At 38.0% G+C, this 23,613-nt stretch overlaps 1 protein-coding gene across 6 annotated transcripts in view; it reads right to left on the reverse strand.

Annotated features, from left to right (window-relative positions):
• Positions 1 to 1,216: 1,216 nt before the first annotated feature.
• The window catches only part of CD47 (CD47 molecule), a 71,131-nt gene continuing 48,734 nt past the window's right edge, over positions 1,217 to 23,613 (reverse strand). For 2 of the 6 annotated variants that reach the window (XM_053564480.1, XM_053564476.1), the window contains 5 exons: positions 9,251 to 9,282; positions 7,842 to 7,866; positions 7,185 to 7,217; positions 5,746 to 5,775; positions 1,217 to 5,369 (listed from right to left, as the gene is read on the reverse strand). In XM_053564480.1, the coding sequence (XP_053420455.1) occupies positions 5,747 to 5,775; positions 7,185 to 7,217; positions 7,842 to 7,866; positions 9,251 to 9,282 (119 nt within the window). In that variant the 3' untranslated portion in view covers positions 1,217 to 5,369; position 5,746. The remainder of the gene's footprint in view (positions 5,370 to 5,745; positions 5,776 to 7,184; positions 7,218 to 7,841; positions 7,867 to 9,250; positions 9,283 to 23,613) is intronic. The other 4 variants (XM_053564482.1, XM_053564479.1, XM_053564477.1 and 1 more) reach the window with 3 other exon arrangements.

The raw sequence follows: 23,613 nt of genomic DNA on the forward strand, positions 1-23,613 counted from the left end.
AGGTTGAGTACAGTTCTGTGCTACACAGAACAGCTTTCAGTGCAGGAGGTAGGCCATTAAATGCTTTGTGAACTCCATTAGTTACTCCTGCTGAGAGGGAAAAGTTCTCATAAATGCATAAAATTTAAATTGTGTATGAGGTAAGGAACAAGGTGGTACTTTGCTGCCTAGGATGTATTATTTTCCATTCAAATAATCTACAATCACACATGTAATGCAGTGCAGACCCGAAGGAAAGCAGCACCGACAGGAAGGAATCCTGTCTCCAGAATCTAGTGACATCTCAAAACCCGGTAATGACCCCTGCATTTTGCTTTTAGGTGAGCTTATCCTTTGTTCCTTGATCCCATCTAGGTTTATGTGCTACAGGTAGAGCCGCAAACTTCTACTCCACTCTAGATATGGGAGTCAGGACGGCCCAATCAGAGCACCAGAAATGTTTGGTCCAGGTAACTGGATGAGGGACGGCACGTGGCCCTGACAGAGCACTGAGGTGCAACCAGGGGTCGGCACAGCTACTGAGAAAGAGACAGGCACTCTTTTTAATGCCTCCACTTTCCCTAAAGCTGGGAGAACCAGGTTTGAGATTGTAGTCAGCCATCTGTCATCACTAGAAACCTGGGAAGGCAGGCCATGCCAGGAGTGGTCAGTTGGGAGCTGGTGAGACACTGGGTCCTTACAACTGGAGGTCCAGAATCTAGTTGTACATCTGACTTTTCAGGTTATGTTAAGCAAGAGTTCCTATTTTTATTAGATTTAGGTTTCTTTTACTTGCATTCAAAATAGTCCTCACTGATAACCAATTAAAATTGAGAACCATACACTTAGTCTTGGGTGAGGCTCATTGTAATCCACAGACAAGGGTGGACACTGAGACGCGTGGAAATGGCGTGCCCAGGTCCTCTGCTAGTTAGTAGCACACCCAGAATCAGAACCCAGCTCTTCTGTTTTCTCATTTGATGTTTTCCCTATACTATGGGAAAAATTAATTAAAAAATAATTATGAAACACACTGGATTTTTAAAAACCTTTTAATTACAACTCCGTTCTAATTAAAAGTTTACTTCTTGAGTATGATAAAAGGAATTTATAGTTAATATTTTAAGTCATTCTTTACATCATTACCTAGACTGTGAACAACCTGAAAACACACTAATAATTTCTCAGAAATGTGCCTAAGATCTGCTACAGCAGCAATAGAAATAGCCCAACAAAATAGCTTAAAATGTTTTATTAAGTATATATAATATTACAGTATAGTATTTACAAAGTTATGTTTTTTAAATAAAAAAAGTACCTTGGCAAAGATTGCAGATATTCAAAGCTTCAAACAGGGATAAATTGATTTAATACATATATTAAAAAAAAGAAAACCTCTAACAGTAACACAGCTGTAAACAACTTTGGTCTTTAAATCACTGCAAAAAAATGGCTACTGACAAATAGTACACCTTTAATCGCTGTGCAGAAAAGCCCCCAAGTGAGGATCTTGCACATAGCAACACTGGAGTTCTCTTTATTTAGAATGGTTAATGGATATTTATACAATGTGGGATCTAATTCTCAACAATGGCTTTTTTGTAAATAATGCTCCATTTGATAAAAACAAAAAACTGTTTTCCTCTGTCGCCAACCACGATAACAACACTTTTAAGATTCCACTGATGTTGTCTTACAGAGAAGCTTATTACAAATGCTTTCTTTTTTTCAAAAGGCTAAATTGACGGGAAAGCTGGCAAAGCTGAGGCCAGAAAAACCTTATCACCATTTACTGCTCATCTCTTCAAAGTTACCTGGCTTATCCCTATTAGCCACTGAGAATGATTTAACGAAGGACCTCCAGTGGGTGATGGCAGTTAGTAATTTTGAAAATATGACACATCCTTAAAAAAACCTCTCAATCAAATAAAATACAATAGAAAGGGTTGCCCGACAATCACTTCTCCAGTTTTCAGTACCAAGTAAATAAAGGGCTGTGCATTTCCATACATACACTGCAGACCCACACTTCTGAATACCCATTTTTAAAACACGGAAATCTACATGTGATAATAGAGCTTAATTTTTATTAGTGAGAGAGAGGAATAAGCTTATAACTTTTTGAGTTTTATTAACTCAAATCACAATTTGGTCACTTACTAAACTGATGACAGCATCCTAAAAAGAGCAATGCTCCCAAATATGGGATGGCCCCATTATTTTAATTCTAAAATTTTCAGGAATTTAAACAGAATGGACCTAGAGTTTCCGAGTGAAAAATCATTACCTTTTACAGTTTTTAGAACATGTGAATTTCTCAAACAGAACAAAAACAAACAAAAAACCTAAAAGAACCCCTCAAATCTCCCTAGCTCACCCTATTAAAAATGGTGAAAAATTTAAATACAGAAAACTCTCAATCATCTAACTCAGTGATTTTCAACTGGTGTGCTGTAGCACACTGGTGTGCCATGAAAAATTGTAAAGATCATTAATAAAATTATTTTTTAAAGAAATTCAAAGCACAGTAAGTATATTCTTTTATTTACTCTGTTTTGGGGATCAACATAATTTAAGTGTGCTATGTGGAAGTTTAACTATAGGTTCAAGTGTGCTGTAAGATAAAAAGGGTTGAAAACCACTGATCTAACTGATGTTCTGATCTTCTAATGTTTGCAAAATGCTACAGGATGACAGGAGGGAAGAAAGCTCACTATGGAAGGGATGTTAAAAATCAAGTGAAGGATCAAGACAAAAAAGCCAAGAGAACTGAGAATAGACACATAGAGTACCAGGAAAGGTGAGGAGGGATGAAGAGGCAGCCAGCCAGAGGGGACGGACTGCTAAGCAGAGCCAGCAAGGGGGGTGCAGTGGGATGGGGGCAGGGCTGGAGTAGAATGTTTCCAAGGAGAAGAAAAATTTGATTTTGCCAAAAAGGCTGGAAGGGTTGTCCCAGAAAATGAAAAAGGGTGTCACTCTGAGAACATATACTAAATAAAACTGGAAGGGCTGATAGTAAAAACTGGGATCAGGGAGCATATTATGGGGCAAACAAAGAACATGATGCTCAAAACATAGTTAGCAATTTAAATTTGATGTGACAGAGATTGGGAGCCATTACCAGTCTGATTTAACAAGAATGAACTGGCCCAGTGACACCCAGGCAAGGGGACTCCTGCAGCTGTGGTGGGTTATCCACAGAAGCTGACAACCAGGATGAGCAAGAGTTGATTTCATCTGGCATCCCCCCTGCTACTTCTGGTGGCACTGTCTAGGGGCAGCGAATGCCTCAAAAGGCAGGCAGCATTAAAGACACAATGAATGGATGAGACCCAAGATTAAACCCCAAATAAATGAGTTTGTGATATATTAAAAGGTAACATTTTAGTTTGTAAAAAATTTTACTATAAAGATTTTCATACCTGATTTTCTTAATGGAGAATAGGAATTTGGATCTTTTTCAAGTCCATCTGCTTTTTTCCTCCTTTCATTAAAACCAATTTCTAAAGTAGCAAACCATATTACCAAAATGTAAATTTTTCAGAAGGAAAAAGATCAGCACAAGCCATCAGCTTTGTATAAAGGAACACAGCTCCCTCTACACATGCTAATATTTTGAACAGATACATAATCAGGGAAAAAATATATATATATTTTTAAGAAGAGCAGTCTTGCTAGTGTATTCAGTTTTTGGAGAGGCCTTAGCAGGTCATAAATTTAGGTTTGCCAAGGGCAAACCACTTGGTCCCAACATGAAATATGACGATTAATTCAGCATAAAAGAGGCACATGGAAACAGTCAGTGGACTGAGAAATAACTACTAATGCAACTATAAATATGGATGTCTTATTACACAAACAGGAAGAATTGTGTATTTTTAGAGGGTATTGGTGAGCAGTCAAAAAGCGTGACAAATGTCCTAGAAGTTTTTTAAAGTTTTAAGTGATCAAATATTTGCATGAAATAGAATTCCAGCCAATAAAGATCTTTATTTTTAAATGTTTTTACTAAAAGCACAAAATGAACCTTTGCTCTCCTGTAGGTAGCCCACTTTTGTCCATATAGAAGATGCATGTGCCTATCTTATACATACGCACATACAAACAGACATCCACAAACGAGGTAAAACGAGTGCTAAAAGTCTAAAAGTACTCGAGGCGATCACAACTGTCAGAACGTTAATTTTCTTCTAACTGGGATAGGAAATGTGGGTTTGTTTTATTTTTCAATCTTAGGGGAAGGGGAGTACAAGGCAGGACTACAGGAGGAAGGTGATGAGTGTTCATCATGCAACACAGATACAACAGTAATAAAACCACCCTTTCAAGGGCTGGCCTGGTGGCCTGATGGTGACACACGTTTTGTTGCCATGCAGGAGACTCATAGTTCAAATTTCAATCTTGCTTTTTCATGCCTTGGATCAGAAAAGAAGTGAAGAAACACTGTAGATTTTTGCCTTCAAATCAGAGGAAGGGAATACATATGTTACAACCATAGCTATTTTTGCTGAAAAGTGTGAACATAGTGCTCTGAGAACAAGTCTGGCTCCTTCCTGCAACTGATGTTACCGTGTCACTGGACCATGTTCAATGAGGAGAAAAGGTGCTACATCTTGTACAGCAGAAGCAAATAACAGCAGGACAAGACAGGGTTTAAAGAGTTGTGTGAATGAAAGAAAAACACATCTGTCGATCAAAGTATCCTAAATCTGCAAAGGATTTATTACACTGTATGTTGAACAGGGAATGTATGAAAGGCAACCCCCAAGAATGAAGACCACTATCTCCATCAATACCACATCACGCGTATGTAACATACAACATGTGCCCAATCAAATTCCTGTCAGTACTTAATTCACTCTTCCCTTGGCCCCAAAGTGGCAGACACATTATTCAGCTAATAATATAGCTGAATTATTCTATAATTGACAAAGCTGTTGTGAACCTGAGTTTGCTAAGGTTTGATGGAAGCCACTGTTTTTCATTGATAGCTCTGGATAACCACCAGGTTACTGTGACATACTTTTCACCCTGAACTAAGCTAAACTGGTGACCTAGAGTCCAGAAGTCCCAGGATCTTAAAGGCATCATTCTTGGAAGCTGCCCATTCTACTTTTGGCCCTAATTAAATAAAAATAACAAAAACTGGATCTTAATTGGGCACACAACACATTATAATTCTTTTATTAACTAAATGACAGTTGCTTTGAATAAAAATTTAACTGTAACAATCACTTGAGGGTCAAGGACTTTTTTCTCCCATAATGACAACCTTCTCTTGGTTACTTCGCTTGGTTTCTTCTCCCCAACGATAAATCAAGGCCATGGTGCTTAAACACAAGTGTATTCCTCTCAATCAAATCACAGTCCATCACTTCATATCAGTTATTCTGGAAAATTGAAAAATGAACATATCATTATTCATATCTATTTTCCATCCATTAAGAACTTGATACATTAAAAAGTTTCAGATATACAATTTCTAAAAATAAAGCCGATCTTCAGAGGTCGGAGACATACCAGGCAAATCATTAGCCAAAGTTGAGTGCCAAATGAAAATAAAAATCAATAGTCTGATAATTCCTGTTTGCTGGATTAGCTGAGGAAAAGTGAAGAGATGTTGATTTTTTTCCAGAATAATGTTGATTATTCTCCAATAATGTTTTATCACTTTCATTTTAGATCTACACCATTCATTTAATGTAATTGAAATATGACCAAGTGAAGGTGAAAGAGAAAACGGAACTATGATCCCAAGGAAGTTACCTCAAACCTCATTCACTGACAAGGCAGGCACTGTGGGGGTACCGAGTGGTTGTTAGTAGGAAAACCCACCAGAAAGACATATAAAAAGGGAACAAATTCTAATCCACTAAATATTAGCAAAATTAAGTGAATTTTCATCATAGATTTTATATGTTATAAACACATAAATATTCAAGGCAACACTTCTTACAATAACTTCTGATGTAGTAGGTTTAAAAAAAGTCCTGTCTTAAGGGAAATTAACAAAGGAAGAAGCTCTCAAGGTTCTTAGGTTGATTTTCTGAAAATGAAGAAAAGTTGAGTTTCTTCATACAACTACAGAACAATGGCATGACAGCAGGAAAAGGACATAAAAATTAAAAAACAGGACACCAGAATGCAAACATGGACAACTGTACCACAGTTCTAGATGCCAGCTGCCTTTTAATGTCTTTTTATTCCTACCAACACTTTTTACAAAAGGGCAGCAGCTTATATAACAAACCATGCTTTTAAAAGGCTGTGACATAAAGCTATCAAAGTGGGATCATTCTGTGACTTCTTGTTGAACACAAGCCTAAATATTTTAAACTGTTCACCAACACACGACTGCAGTTTTCATTCTTATGCAAAAATTAATTGCATTCAGTTTTCATTCTTATGCAAAAAATAATTGCACTCAGGGGAATGGCTACAGAGGTGAGCAGGTAGGTCACAGACTTTGAAACAGTAAAATACACAGCAAACCATTCACATGATCAAGGAATGGGCATAAATATCAAAGGTAAAAAGATATTTTTAACAATAAGATAAAACAAATATAATTACTAAATGCCAACGAACCTGAAGAATCACAGCATATTAAGGTCAAACCAAAACAAATGCTTATAATACTTAATATCTCAAGAAATATTCAATAAAAATAATAAGTTATTAGGCCACAGATCCAGATAAAAGAAACGAAAGCTGAATAACTAAATATCTTTTTGTCTCTCTTCTTAATCATCTCCCAAAAAGTTCGAACCAAGTTCCTGGTTGGAAAAGTAGAGCTTTTAAGTCCCCGTGCGTTAGATGCAACAGGATCACCAACACCAGCGCAAACGAAACTCTGCCTAAATGATAAAGATTTATGTCAAATTATTTATGTGCCTTATAAAAAGCATTTTAAACTTCCAGTCCTCAGATACTGGATCTCTAAAATGTTTTACAAAAAGTGTTAATTTCTCTTTTCTGTGAGGCATATGATCAGAATCTGATTCAGGATATCATATGGCTTTTATAGTAGTAGTATTGCAATTTTTAGCACAGGAGATTTAAGTTTTATACATCAAGAAACGTGGACCTTTATCATTTGACAGAGTTGCTTTTACTAAAAGAAAGCCATACTTTCAAGAAGCTTGTTCATTTTTCAGTGTCCACATTTTATCTAATCTATAATTATAGGCACATTTTATACTTACCATCATTCATCATTCCTTTTGATTCTTTAAATGCTAAGGATTAGTAACAAGCCAAGTAGACAGTTAGTAAAGTTCCACAATTAGAAGTCATTTCTAAATAAACAAACATGCAGTAATATGCCAACTATTCTACAACTATACAGCCAAATTGATTTTAAGGCTGTCATTTTATTAAAAAGTCTTTCTGTGGATTATACCTAAAGTATCCACGTAAGAGATTTAGTTGGGAATACAGATCTAGATTTATGTAGAAAGAAAGTGAGATGTTTTGGTCTCACTCCATAGGGACAGAATGTATCTTTCTGAAGTTTATAAATCAGAAATTGGAATAACTGAGATTCTTCTCTACTGAGGGATATTACGCTTCATCTTGGTCAAAATGAAAGGACAACGGTCCCTTTGCTCAAATGTCACTTGATTAGGGCAAGTAACTACTTGGAAGGCACAAAACAGTGCATTTTCCCAGAGGTGAGAGTATTACAAAAGCAATCATCATAATTATTGGCATATAATTCTGAGAAGAGAGGGTAAGGCAAGGAAAAAAAACAAAACAAAACCCTAGATTCTTCCTAAGGCATTGATGGGGCATTCTAACTGCTTTGAGGGGCAGTTCACATTATGATCTGGTAATGGATCAAGGTTAAAATAACCACATACCATTAAGGGGTTCTTCTACAGCTTTCTGGAAAATATTTAAAATACATTTACATCAAAATATAATTTATTTCATATCCTTTTATACTAAAACTTATATATGCCAATATTTAAACTATGTAAGAAGCAGTAAATCCTATGGTCTAAAACCATAATAAGGCCATAAGCAAAGCTTGCCAAGTCTAGTTAATAGTTTAATAATAACTGTATTATTCTCTTAATATTCTTTTTCTAAGAAGAATTTTCCACCCCACCCTGTCTCCCTCAGTTCAAGAAATCCTAACTTCTCAAAAATTATTAACGTGCAAACACAAATAGCAACAAAAGAATAAAAACATAGTTAAACAAGAGATGGAAGCAAAGCAGACCCATTTTCAAGCCATGCAAAGTGAACTCAGTAACAGAGAGAGAAAAATGTGTTAGAATTTCTATTATCTCTAAGAGGCACTTGATAATTGTTGGCTGCTTGAGACCAACGTAGTTAAGGCACCAATCTTTCTAGAACAAACACCTGTGGGCAGAGGCATCCACCCCACCCACCTCTTCCCTTTAGGCATATCTACCCAGGTCTGCTAGACCTGGGAGCAAATAGAACCTTCACCTCCAGCCACAGATACAGAAGGCTTTCTTTGGCATTCCAGGTAGATCTCTCATCGGTCCTTTACAAAAAGCTAAGTACAATATAGTCCTTTCCGGATCGTACATCAATAAACGAGCCCTCAGGCTTGTCACTATACGGAGTTTATACTTATAAAAAGACTTTTTTCCTCCTCATTTATGCCCTACTAAATTTGGTCCTTTCTTGGAATTTTCTCAGAAAGGTTATCAAGGTGTCCAAGGTACAGTGAAACCTAAAGTACAGTTTTAAGGGAAAAAAAGTTTACAAAACATTTTTATGATGGGAGAATGAATCATAACTCAGAACAGATATTAGTAGTAATATTTATATGTATTCCATAATTGTCAGTTTTAATTATGTAAATTTAACATAAACTTCTCATTTTAATTTTTTTATTAAATCATAACTGTATACATTGATCTCATTTTAATTTTTAAGCCTGAAATTGTCCTTCTGTATTTGTGCATCAACAAATCCAACAGGTGAGACAATATATTGGCATTAGCTTCCTTCTGATTGCAGATTTATTATAGCCATTATTCCTACACATTATTCCAGTTCTGGGTGTTAGAAGACAGCACAATATTCAGGAATCATTTATTCCATCCCATTGGTACTAAAATGACGCAACAGTTTAAAAATAGAACTAGACTCATTCATGCAAAGGTAATGAAATGACTTCAGCATTCTCTTTACTTGATGTTACACTAAACAGCAAAATATCTCTATTCCCATTCCTCAGTTTAACCCATCAAATGATCATTTCCAATGCATTTAATAAAATTTAACTTACTCTAGGAGGTTGTATGGTCTTCTGATTGGAAGCTTATATAAATAAAAAAAACCACAAAGTTAATAAATGAAATTAATTAAGGCAATGTAATATTTAACTTTAAGATAAAATAGACAGGGCTAACACTAAAGGTACCAAAGACTCTAAGAGGTCCAGCATTGACAGTTCATTTAAGAATACAGAATATTCTTGATTAAAGGCTTTGATTAAAAAAAATGAAGCAAATAACCCACTTACATCAAATAACAAGTATGCGTTGGCTCTCACTTGTGCATGTCATCTTTCCCCCAAATGAGCCACTTATTACAATTCTTGGTGGAGAAACATTGTCACCTACTTACCCCACCATGAGCTCTCCATCCTCCCTACTCTACCCAGGGGGAAGGTGGACAGAACCTGCAGTGACTGATCCCCTTTCTATGCCACCACCCTTAGCTCACTGCTCCTGTTCCTTGTAGCTCAGTCCCTCCCTCCATCTTTCCAGTTTTCAAAGCCCCAAATAGATAACGAACTACATACTTGGACCCCCTGAGTTTAAAGTGTTCCTCTACGTGTTGCTTCTTAGCTTTCTGAGTCACCCTCTGCACTGTTCTTAAATAGATTAGTTAATGAAGATGAAGAAACATACGGCATGAGGAAAGTGACAAAAGGGAAAAGAATGACTCTAATTGGGTAGGAAAGAAGAGAGAATTTCCTTACAAAAACCAAGGCAGGAGGCCCCCAGGCAGCTTAAGCCAGCCCTAAATGTAGAATCATAGCTGTACGAACACAGTGTACAAAAGCATCCACCAGCAATCATTCAGGGGAAGAGCGATCCTACTGAACAGAGTGGTCAATGTCACTGAAATCTGGACTGGAGGACGGCACTGGATTTTCTTATCAGCAGACTGAGGCAGGCACCCAGGACTTCTGTGTGTTCCTTGCTACTTATTTACTACCAGTCCCCACCCTTACTCTCTGGAGCTTCTGAAGCTGGCAGGAAACAAGGAGTCTTGACTCAAGGACAGCCACTCTGTGGTGGCTGTCAGAAGCCAGAAGCCACATGGTTCTCTCAACAGGACAACTGGCACTGCCTGATAAGTTTCTCTCTCCCACCGGATCTGAAGATAAGAAAAAGAAAGAAGACTAGATGGGAAAGGAAGGTAAAAAAGAAACATAGAAAGAGGCAAGGAGGATCTCAAAGCTCGGAACTACAGTAAGAAACGCTCCCTGTGAGAAGACACGAATCGGACAAAAACCAGGAGATAAAGAAAGGTGAGTTAGCTGGCTCACAGGGCAAGAATCAAAGGCAGAGAAACTCTCCAACTACCACTGACAGATGGCACCAACTAATGCCTGTTGCTGAGAGGGCATCTGATAGCTCAGTCCTTAGGCAGATGCTGGGTCCTTCCAATTTCTAGGCCATGTGCTGTTCCACTCTCTGTGAGGGCTGGTGATGTATCTGTACTCATGAGATTCCTGTCTCTGTCAGTGCCATATGGGCTTTAAATCAACCTCCTTTTCTGTGTAGGCACTTGGGGTGTTTTTGGTCCTTCCATATAAACAAGAAGGAAACCTCTTTAAAGCAGAATGGAGCAAAATACGTTGGGGTATACCACATGCAGCCGCCTCCTAAATAAACCAAGCAGAATTATAGACCTTTGTTAGGGGCCATCACCATCAAGATAGTTACATGTATACACAACTCACGTCAGCTAAACCATGCCCTGTATCCATGTTCTATAAAGGAAAAGAGAACTGAGCAGCTATCTAAATTTCAGATGATTAATAGGAAAGGTCAGAGATAAGAATTTAGAATTATATTTTTAGCTTACAAATCAATTGATCAGAATTAATATTGCCAGGTGTAGTGGCACACCCATAGTTCTAGTTACTCAAGAGGCTGAGGTGTGAAAATTGCTTGAGCCCAGGACCTTAAGGCCAGCCTGAGCAACATTATAAGATCTCATCTCAAAAAAAAAAAAAAAAAAAAAAAGAATGAAGAACTACCAAGTAATTCCTTTTCTTCCCTAATAATGTATAAAGAATAGTTTCTAAGTTCCAATTCTTTGATCCAACAGATGTCACATGTGGCTAGCCCATTCTGAAAAAAGAGATCTATGAAAGAACAATGATTCAAAGAGATGCCAGTCAATAGCGATCCCTCTAGTATTACAAAAGTAAACAGTGGAAAAGTTAATTTCACCTGATTTAATTCTCTCCTATAGAGAAAAAAGTGATTATGATTTATCTGCTGCTACCATGGGCTTAAGGCTATATATATATATATATATATATAATATTCAATATATTATTCTACATATATATTTGGCTATTATTCTATATATTATAGAATATATATTCTATGTAATTTATAGAATATTATCTCTCTCTATATATTTGGCTATTAGACAAATTAGCTATTAGCGCCTTAGGCATTCCATGTGAGCTTTCTTGCAAAGAATCTTGATTTATTCTTCTCTCCCTGAAACCCCTAATCCTAACCATATGCCATATATATATTTCCAGGTCTTGAATTTTTCAGAAACACTGTTTTTAGTGATCCCATATTTACTTCTCTTCAACAATGAGCAAGAAAACCTCTCTGAATTTTTTCAAGATGGATGACTAGACACATTCCATGCTTACTTCACCCACTTAGAACTAAAAAAGTGTATAAACAATCACATTTTGAATCCAAGAGGTAACACATAATTTCAACAGAAAGGTGATAGGAAACATCAAAAACTAGAAAGCAAAAGGAAAAGAGGCAGCCTGCTTGAAGCCAGCCCCACAATATGGGAACAGGGTGAGTAAGAGACTCTCAGTGGTCTACTTTTCCTCTGGGGAATCAAGAAATCTAGGCCACAGAAAAGCACCTTGGCCCTCCCAACCCCTGAATTAATTTAGGGAGCTGCCAAGACACTGTGAGGAGAAGGAACTGCTCTGTGGAGGGAGCTTGCCTTAGTCACACGTTCTTTCTGAAACCTAAGTGGCTACAGCAAGATGACATTTTCAATTCTAGCCTGTAACAAAATGTGCTGTGTCCTGGGACCCAGCAGTGCCACTCTTAGATGTCAGAAAATCTCGAGCTTTTGCTTGCAGAACTGGGGTATGAATGTGGGTGACTCCCACAGCTAGGGCTGAGAAAAGTGTGTAGTGTGGGCTGTGGCTGCTGATACTGGGAAGTGGGCAACAGCAGAATTAAGACCAGGACTTGAGCAGGTTCTAAGTTGCTGTAGAGGATTGGCCCCAAGCTAGGGCGGGGGCTCCTACAGCCTGGGACTGAGATGTGGGTTAGGTGTAGAAAGCCAGGTCCGATGGGACATCTGGGTCTGCTCAAGAGATAGAACTAAAGAGTGGGCCCTACTACGACTAGGGTATGAGAGGGATGTATGTCCCCATCTGCTAGCCAAGGCTCTAGCGCAGTGACTAGCGGTATGACGTGGCACACTGGTGTGCTGTAAGAGGATCTTAGGTGTGCTGAGAAAATTTTTAAAGATTAATTAAATTATTTTTGAAAGAAGTTCAAAGCCCAGTAAGTATATATTTTTATTTACTCTTTTTGGGGGGCTCAACATAATTTAAGTGTGCCACATGGAAGTTTAACTATAGGTTTAAGTGTGCTGTGAGATAAAAGAGGTTGAAAAACACTGCTATTTGAGCTGGCCTCATCCTCCTTTGACAGGGCCTCCACACAGTAGCTGCTGCCCCTCACCCAAGCATTCCACCAGGGACCTGAGGACTGCCTTGCTCCTGCCTGTCATGGCTGGTGCATGCACTTGGGGGCCTGTATGGAAACCTTCCCAGTTAGGTGTCACCCAGCTTTGGTGACCCCTCTCCAAGACAGAATATGGCCCAGGGCTGTGGGGACTGCACAACCCAATCTATCATGTAGGGCACCTGAGCACTCACCCTGAGAAACTAATGTTGGGTCTTAACATCTTACTGTTGCCACTTCAACTGCCTTTTACCCACAGGCACCACATACTGACCTGGAGGCCAGTCTGCCCAGGGTATCACAGCTACTGCCAACACAAGTAGCTGGGGCTTGGGTCCCAGAAAAGTATCTTACCCAAACTACCACAACTGCCCGCATGTGCCACCTGCCCAGGGTGGCACACTAAAGAGTCCACTCACCTGCCCAGCTCCTGCTACTATAACTGGCATCTGACAAAGCCTCCCAGAGGCCCAAGAAATGACATGCTTGGAACTGCCAACACAGGTGCCAGCATATGCTGCCCTGGGGCACAAGGATAGATATGTTTGGCCTATTATTATTATCCCTAAAGACAGAAGATTGGGCCCATCTGACATTCCAGTCCCCAGCACAACTTTACCACTAACAAACACAACCTCCACTAATAACCATACCCTACCACACTCAGGAAACCACAGATACCACTAATGCTATTTATAACTAAAGAAATAAAAAAGAGACTTCACTACTGCATGTACCCAGAAGCAAAACATAACAAAACAAAACAAATTCTGGAATTGAATAATTCATTAAAGGAAAAAAAATACATTCAAAAGTGTCAAGAATAGACTATATCAAATAGAAGAAAAGATTTCAGAACTTGAAGATAGTTTTGTTGAAATAATCTAGACAAAAATAAAGAAAAAAAAAAAAGCCTACCCAACCAATACCACAGACATATCTTTAAGAAAAAGTCGATCCCAACAGAAGCAAATTAAAATAGACAAAGAAATGACAGATATGCAAACATCAACATAAAGAGAGAAGAAACATGAAAAAGGAAGGAAATATGACATCCCTAAAGGGATCAATAGGTTTTATCCAAAAAGAAATTCTCAAAATCTCAGCTGAAGAATTCAAAATATTGATTTTCAAGAAGCTCAATGAGATGCAAGAGAAATCTGAAAACTGATAAAAAGAACTAGAGATATACTCCTAGATATGAATGAGAAATTTACCAAAGAGATAGATATTTAAAGACAAAACAACAAAACAAATTCTGGAATTGAATAATTCATTAAAGGAAAATAATACATTCAAAAGCATCAAAAATAGACTATATCAAATAGAAGAAAAGATTTCAGAACTTGAAGACAGTTTAGTTGAAATAATCTAGACAAAAATAAAGAAAAAATTGGAAAAATATAAAACCAAAGCCTTCAAACTGTTTGGGATAACATGAAGAGACTGAACATTTGAATTACCGGTATTCCCAAGGGTAACGGGAAATCAAAAGTTTAGAAAGTCTATTTAACAAAATAATAGATAGACACTTCCCAAGGTATCAATAGATTTTGGCATCCAGATATAGGAGGCTCAGTGACCTCCTCCAACAAATACAGTGCAAAAAGTCATTTGTCACATCATATTATAAATCAGACTGTCTGAAGTCAAAATGAAAAAATAAATTTTAAAATACCAGGGGAAATTCTGCATCTATCTAGTCACCTATACAGTATATTTCTTATAGATTTGAGACCGTGTTTCCCCTTTTGCCCCAGAAAAATTTAGTGGTACCACCATAGCTCAAGAATGCACAACACAAGCTGCAGACTTCTCAGCAGAAACCTTACAGGCTAGAAGAGAATAGGACGATATATTCAAAATGATGAAAGAAAAAGTCAGACAAAAATTCTATATCCTATTAAGATTATCCTTCATAAATGACGGAGAAATAAATTCTTTCTCAGAAAGCAAATCCTGAGAAAATTTGTCACCATAAAACAGATGATGAAAGAAATTTTCATAGTAATCCTAAGCATTAGAGCAAATTACCACCATGGAAACACGTTAAAGTATAAAACTCACTTGTGAAGCAATCTCACAAAGGACGAAGAAAAAGAAATCAAATGGCACCACAAAAGAAAACCCACCAACCCACAATGACAAATAGTAATAGAAAAAAAAAAAAAGTTTATGAAACCACCCCAAAACAATTAATGACAGGAACAAAACTTCACATATTGATATTTACCTTGAACGCAAATGGATTAAATGCTCCATTTAAATGATATAGATTGTCTGAAAAGATTTTAAAAAGCCACGATCCAGGGGTGGAGGCAAGATGGCCGACTGGAGCCAGCTTTCCACAGAGGTTCCCATCCAGAAGGAGAGTTAAAGGATAGTTAGCAAGTTTAGCAATGGTTTGGAGTTGAGCCAAGAGAAAAGGTTGAAGAATGCACATCAACCCTGCTGAGGCGAGCTGTGACCCCAAGGAAATAAACAATAGGTATAAAATCCATCCTATTTTATACCTATTTTAAACAAGAGGTATGAAATCCAAGTGGATGGGAATCCTCTCCCCCATGAGAAGGGCTTGCAGTATATTATACACAAACAAGTGAGCAGAGTTCAGATCTCTTCCTATTTTATCCCATAGGAGAGACCCTCTAAAAACCAGAATTCCTTCCCCAGAGAGGACCTACTAGTGTGCCATGGCACTCTCCTGCCAGGCATAAAACTGTATATATTCTCTATCTGCAATTCTGAACTTCCAGCACTCTCCTCTACTCTTACCTGGAGGTCTGGAAGCTTGTCTCGCATGGAGTCCAGATGGTTGGGCATTTTTTCAAGAGGTGTGGACAAGGTGTGGGCTGTTGCAGGTCTGTGCTGATTCCATGGCACGGGTGTAAAGAGAAGACAGTCGACCAAGATGGAGAGGGAGAAGCAGTGCTCCATGGCAAAGAGCAGCAGGGGCAGTGGCGGGAACAATAGGGCTCACATCCCTGGGGATATTTTGGAGAGACACTCCCTGCCTCTCTCGGCAACCAGAGAAAGCCAGGCTGGTGGCAGCCACTGTTGGAAAAGATCTGGGACAGAAATGCAGGCCCCATGAGTAAAGGGTATGCCTGAGGCAGTACCCACCTGGGCCTGGGTGCAGCGGGAATGGAGACTAGAATACGCGCACAGAGAAGGCACACCTCCAGGGCGGGGCTGAGTCAGTTAGTGAGCCTAAGAAGCCGCCGGCCCTCAGGGGAACATAGTTGAGACAAAAGTAGGCGGGGCAACAGCACCAGCTCCGGGAGAAACAGACACTGAGAGCTATGTGTGAGTACCAGCCCAGGGAGAGGCAGGAACTGAGAGCTGAATGTGAGCTTTAACCGCATCTGCCCCAACACAGAATGCAGTCAAGACAGAGCTGCCAATTCTTGCCAGAACAGTGGCAACGGCATAGGGTGGGGCTGAGCCGCCATTCCTGTGAACTCAAACAGAGCCTGGTCCGCAGGGTAACATAGCCGGGACAGAAATGCTAACTCTGCCAGAATCTAAGTGGCAACAACATCAATCAGGGGCGGGGCTGGAAATGAGCAAACTGCCCTAGTTTCCATTAAGCACCCAAGGTTGTCAGGCTTCAGCTGCCACTGCCGGCTGGTGGCAGAGGGAGGGCGTCTGGCAGAGGAGACACAGATCCCCTTGTGACTCAGGGAGGCACAAACCCTGGAGCATCTGCTCATTGAAGGGAACTGGGTCACAGCCCTGCAGGGTTACCAGTGTCTTAGTGTGACAGAAGTGTAAGATAGGGAAAGAGACATCAACTTTCCTAGACTAATTCATTTGCTGGGTGGGTCCTTCTGACTCCACAGAGCACCGGAGCGAGTCAGACACCAGGTGCCAGCAGACTCCTGCTATCTAGTTGCTGGTGACCTTTTGAACTTTCCTACTTGAGACTGGGTGCTGACTGGGACAATTGATTTGAACCTCATAACCTGGGGACTATCCAAAGTGGTACCCTGGGTGTGTGGTTGTGGGAAGGTTTGATCTTCCTTTTCAAGTTGTTGTCCGTGGTGGGGTGGGGTGACTTAGTTGCTGGTACTTCTCCACAGCTCAGACTTCAACCAAGAGTAACTGATTCACTAGGGTCAGACAGAGACCAGCTGAAAACAAGACAGAGCCACCTAGTCCCACCACACCAAGCAGGTCCTCAGTGTCTCAGGCCGTAGCACCATACAGGTCCTTTGCAAAGGTCTAGAGGAAAAGGTACAGACACTAGTCCAAGCTTTTGGGCAAAGGGCTAGTTAATCGCTACTCTGGGAGCCCCCAAAAGCAACTTGACCTTATCTACTCATCCAGGCAAACGGTATAAAATAATCATGGGGTGGAATCAGCAGAAAAACTCCAGCAACACAAAAACTCCCTCAAGTAATGACATGGCAGACACACAGAAGATCCCATTCATAAACAAATGGTTGAGATGTCAGAAATTGAATTCAGAAATTGGATTGCAAATAAGATTAATAGAATGGAGGTAAAGTTGGAATTAGAAATTCAAGGACCATTTCAAAAGTTGTCTCAAGAAATCAATGAATCTTTGGTGACAAAATCACCAAAGATTTCGACACAGTGAGACAAGAACTTGCAGCCCTCAAAGATCTGAGAAATATAGTAGAATCCCTCAGTAACAGAATGGAGCAAGTAGAAGAAAGGATTTCTGACATTGAGGACAAAGCTTTTGAATACTCCCAAACACTCAAAGAGGAAGAAAGTGGAGAGCAAAAAGGGATCATTCTCACAGAGAGCTCTGGGATAATTCAAAGAAAACTAATACTCGCTTTATAGGAATTCCTGAAAGTGACAAGGTGGCTTCAAAAGGCCCTGATGCTCTATTCCAGGAGATTATCAAACAGAACTTCCCAGACATGCCAAGAGATTCTGAAATACAGACAGCAGTCAGTTTCAGAACCCCACAAACTCAACCTGAATAAGGCATCTCCCAGACACATCATAATTAACTTCACCAAAGTTTATATGATGGAGAAAATTCTGAAAGTAGCCAGACATAAGAAAACTATAACGTACAAGGGGAAGAATATTAGAATGACTGCAAATCTCTCTGCTGAAACCTTTCAAGCTAGAAAAGGGAGTTCGTCGACTTTTAATCTCCTGAAAAAAAAAATAATTTTCAACCCAGGATCCTGTATCCAGCAAAACTGAATTTCATTTATGATTGAGAAATTAAACACTTTAATGACATTCACATGTTGAAGAAATTTGCCATACCTAAACCAGTTCTCCATGATATTCTCAGACCTATCCTCCATATGACCAGCACAATCCTCTACCACCAAAGTAAACTCACTCAGAAATTTTTGATCAAATTCCAACTGCCACAGTGGCAAAAGGATTAATAATGTCCACTGGACTTTTGAAAAACTCCATACCCAAAATTCTACCAGGCTTATCAATATTCTCAATTAATGTGAATTCTGTGTGCCACTAACAGGCACAGGTTGGCTGACTGGATATAAAATCTCAGGCCAGATATCTGCTGCATACAAGAATCTCACCTTACCTTAAAAGATAAATATAGACTCAGGGTGAAAGGATGGTCATCTATATTTTGGGCAAATGGAAAGCAGAAAAAAACTGGTGTTGCAATTTTATTTACAGATACAATAGGCTTTAAAACAACAAAAGTAAGGAAAGATAAGGATGGTCACTTCATATTTGTTAGGGGTAACACTCAACATGTTGAGATTTCAGTTATTAACATTTATGCACCCAACCAGAATGTGTCTCAATTTATAAAAGAGACTCTAACACACATGAGCAACTTGCTTTCCTCCAGACCCATAATGGTCAGAGATTTTAACACTCCTTTGGCAGTGTTGGATACATCCTCCAATAAGAAGCTGAGCAAAGAAATTTTAGATTTAAACTTAACCATTGAACATTTGGATTTAACAGACATCTATAGAACATTTCATCCTAACAAAATTTAATACACATTCTTCTCATCAGCCCATGGAACATCCTCCAAAATTATTCACAACTTAGGTCACAATTCTAACCTCAGCACATTTAAAAGAACAGAAATTATTCCTTGCATCTTTGCAGAGCATCATGGGTAAAAGTTGAACTCAATAACAACAGGAATATGCATACTCATACAAAAACATGGAAACTAAATAACCTTATGTTGAACGACAGCTGGGTCATAGATGAGATTAAGAAGGAAATTACCAAAATTTGGAATAAAATGATAATGAAGACACGAATTACTAGAACCTCTGGGATACTGCAAAGCAGTCCTAAGAGGAAAAGTTATAGCACCGCAAGCCTTCTTCAAGAGAACGGAAAGAGAGGAAGTTAACAACTTAATGGGACAGCTCAAGCAACTGGAAAAGGAAGAATATTCCAATCCCAAACATAGCAGAAGAAAAGAAATAATCAAAATTAGAGCAGAATTAAATGAAATTGAAAACCAAAAGATTATACAACAGATCAATAAATCAGTAAGTTTGTTTTTGAAAAGGTCAGTAAAATAGATAAACCTTTGACTAACCTAACCAGGAAAGAAAGAGTAAAATCTCTACTTTCATCAGTCAAAAATGGCAAAGATGAAATAACAACAGACTCCTCAGAAATTCAAAAAAGGCTTAATGAATATTACAAGAAACTCTATTCTCAGAAATAGGAAAATTTGAAGGAAATAGACCAATACTTCGAAGTACACCACCTTCCTAGACTTAGCCAGAATGGAGTGGAAATGTTGAACAGGCCTATATCAAGTTCTGAAATAGCATCAACTATACAAAACCTCCCTAAAAAGAAAAGCCCAGGACCAGACGGCTTCACATCAGAATTCTACCCAACTTTTAAGGAGGAACTAGTACCTATATTACTTAACCTTTTCCAAAATACAGAAAAAGAAGGAATACTACCCAACACATTCTACGAAGCAAACATCACCTTGATCCCCAAACAAGGAAAAGACCCAACAAGAAAAGAAAATTATAGACCAATATCACTAATGAATATTGATGCAAAAAGATTCAACAAGATCTTAGCAAACAGAATCCAGCAACAGATCAAACAAATTATACACCATGACCAAGTGGGTTTTATCCCAGGGTCTCAAGGCTGGTTCAATATACGTAAATCTATAAATATAATTCATCACAAAAACAAATTAAAAAACAAAGACCATATGATTCTCTTAATTGATGCAGAAAAAAGCTTTCGATAATATCCAGCATCCCTTCATGATCGGAACACTTAAGAAAATCGGTATAGAAGGGACCTTTCTTAAACTGATAGACACCATCTACAACAAACCCACAACCAATATCATATTGAATGGAATTAAATTGAAATCATTTCCACTCAGATAAGGAACCAGGCAAGGTTGCCCATTGTCTCCACTGCTTTTTAAGATTGTAATGGAAGTCTTAGCCATTGCAATTAGGCAAGAAAAGGCAATCAAGGGTATTCATATAGGGTCAGAGGAGATCAAACATTCACTCTTTGCAGATGATATGATTGTATATATGGAAAACACCAGGGATTCTACTACAAAACCCTTAAAAGTGATCAAGGAATACAGCAGCATCTCAGTTTACAAAATCAACACTCATAAATCAGTAACCTTTATATATACCAACGATAGTCAAGCTGAAAAAACACTTAGGGACTCTATTCCTTTCACAATAGGAAGATGCCAAAGAAGATGAAATATTTGGGAGTTTATCTAACAAAGGACGTGAAAGATCTCTATAATGAGAACTATGAAACTTTAAGAAAAGAAATAGCTGAAGATGTTAACAAATGGAAAAACATACCATGCTCACGGCTGGGAAGAATCAACATTGTTAAAATGTCCATACTACCCAAAGCAATATACAATTTTAATGCAATCCCTATTAAAGCTCCACTGTCATACTTTAAAGATCTAAAAAAAAATACTTCATTTTATATGGAATCAGAAAAAACCTCATATAGCCAAAACATTACTCAGAAATAAAAACAAAGCAGGAGGAATCATGCTACCAGACCTCATATTATATTATAAATTTATAGTGATCAAAACTGTATGGTACTGCCACAAAAAGAGAGGTAGATGTATGGAACAGTATAGAGAACCAAGAGATGAACCCATGTACTTAACGTTATTTGATCTTCGATAAGCCAATTAAAATCATTCAGTGGGGAAAAGATTCCCTATTTAACAAATGGTGCTGGCTGAACTGGGTGGAGACCTGTAGAAGACTGAAACTTGACCCACACCTTTCACCATTAACTAAGATAGACTCTCACTGGATTAAAGATTTAAACTTAAGACATGAAATTATAAAAATACTAGAAGAAAGTGCAGAGAAAACACTTGAAGAAATCGGCCCGGGTGAATATTTAATGAGGAAGACACCCATGGCAATTGAAGCAACACCAAAAATACATTACTGGGATCTAATAAAACTAAAAAGCTTCTGAAAAGCAAAAAAATACAGTAAATAAAGCAAGCAGAGTACCCTCAGAATAGAAGATATTTGCAGGTTATGTCTCTGACAAACGTTTAATAACCAGAATCCACAGAGAACTCAAACGTATTAGCAAGAAAAGAACAAGTGATCCCATCGCAGGCTGGGCAAGGGACTTGAAGAGAAACTTCTCTGAAGAAGACAGGCTCACAGCCTACAGAGACATGAAAAAATGCTCATCATCCTTAATCATCAGAGAAATGCAAATCAAAACCACTTTGAGATATCATCTAACTTCAGTAGGATTAGCCCACATCACAAAATCTCAAAACCAGAGATGCTGGCATGGATGTGGAGAAAAGGGAACACTTCTACACTGCTGGTGGGAATGCAAACTACTATGTTCCCTTTGGAAAGATGTTTGTAGATCACGTAAGGATCTAAAAATAGACCTGCCATTTGATCCTTTAATTCCTCTACTAGGTATATGTCCAGAAGACCAAAAATCACTTTATAACAAAGGTATTTGTACCAGAATGTTTATTGCAGCCCAATTCATAATTCTAAGTCGTGGAAGAAGCCCAAGTACCCACTGACCCATGAATGGATTAATAAATTGTGGTATATGTACACCATGGAATATTATGCAGCCTTAAAGAAAGATGAAGATTTTACCTCTTTCATGTTTACATGAAAGTATTCTTAGCAAAGTTATCTTCTTAGCAAAGTATCTCACGAGTGGAAGAAAAAGTATCCAATGTACTCAGCCCTACTATGAAACCAATTATAGTTTTCATATGAAAGCTATAACCCAACTATAGCCCAAGAAGAAGGAGAGTTATGAAAAGAAGGGGAGGGGAGGGGGAAGGAAGGGTGGAGACAGGGTAATTGGTAGCAACACACCTATGGTGCATTTTACAAGGGTACATGTTAAATTTACTAAGTGTAGAGCATAATTGTCTTAACACAATAACTAAGAAAATGCAGTAAAGGCTATGTTAACCAGTTTGATGAAAATATTTCAAGTAATATATAAAACCAGCACATTGTACCCCATGATTGCATTAATGTACACAGCTATGATTTAATAAAAAGAAAAAAAAAAAGCCATGATCCAACTATATTATGCTTATAAGAAACTCATCTTACCTGAAAAGATACATCTAAACTAAAGGGGGTGAAAAAAAGATATTCCATGCACACTGAAACCAAAAGTGAGCAGGTATAGCTATACTTATATCAAATAAAACTGACTTTAAGTCAGAAACAGTAAAGAAAAAAAAAGGTAATTATAGAAGGAAGGTAATTATAGAATGGTAAAGAGAACAATTCAACAAGAGGAAATACAATTTTAAATATATATACAACCAAGCAGCCAGATTCACAAAGCAAATACTAGACCTAAAGAGATAGACTACAATATAATAGTGGGGTACTTAAGATACCGCTCACAGCAGCCACAGAAAATCAATAGAGAAATATTGAACTTAAACTGGACTTTAGATTAAATAGACCTAACAGACATTTACCAAACATTCTACCCAATATTGCAGAATGTACGTTAGTATCATCAGCGCGTGGAACATTCTCTGAAATAAGACCTTATGTTAGACCACAAAACAAGTCTTAGAAAATTTCTGAAAATCAAAATCATATAAAGTATCGTCTTAGACTACAGTGGAATAAAACTATAAATCAATACAAAGAGGAAATATGGGAACTATACAAATGCATGGTAATTAAGCAACATGCTCCCAAATGACCACTGATAAAGAAATTAAGATGGACATTTAAAAAGAAATCTGAAACAAATTAAAATGTAAACACACCATACCAAAACTGTTGGATCCAGTAAAAGCAGTGCTGAGAGAAATTTATAGCTACACATGCTTACCTCAAAAAAACAGAACGATTAAAAGATAACAATCCAACAACAAACCTCAAGGAACTAGAAAAGAATAAACCAACCCCCCCAAATTAGAAGAACGAAAGAAATAACAAAGATCAGAACTAAATTAAACAGAAAATAATAAAACAATACAGAACACTGATGAAATGAAAGGTTTGTTCTTTGAAAAGACACAAAATTTATAAACCCCTAGCTATACTAACCTAGATGAGAGAAGACCAAATAAACAAAATCAGAAATGAAAAAGGAGACATTACAACTGATTATTACAGAAGTACATAACGATCGGAGACTGTTATGA

Source organism: Nycticebus coucang, chromosome 16 (assembly GCF_027406575.1).
Source record: "Nycticebus coucang isolate mNycCou1 chromosome 16, mNycCou1.pri, whole genome shotgun sequence".
Classification (NCBI taxonomy): Eukaryota; Metazoa; Chordata; class Mammalia; order Primates; family Lorisidae; genus Nycticebus; species Nycticebus coucang.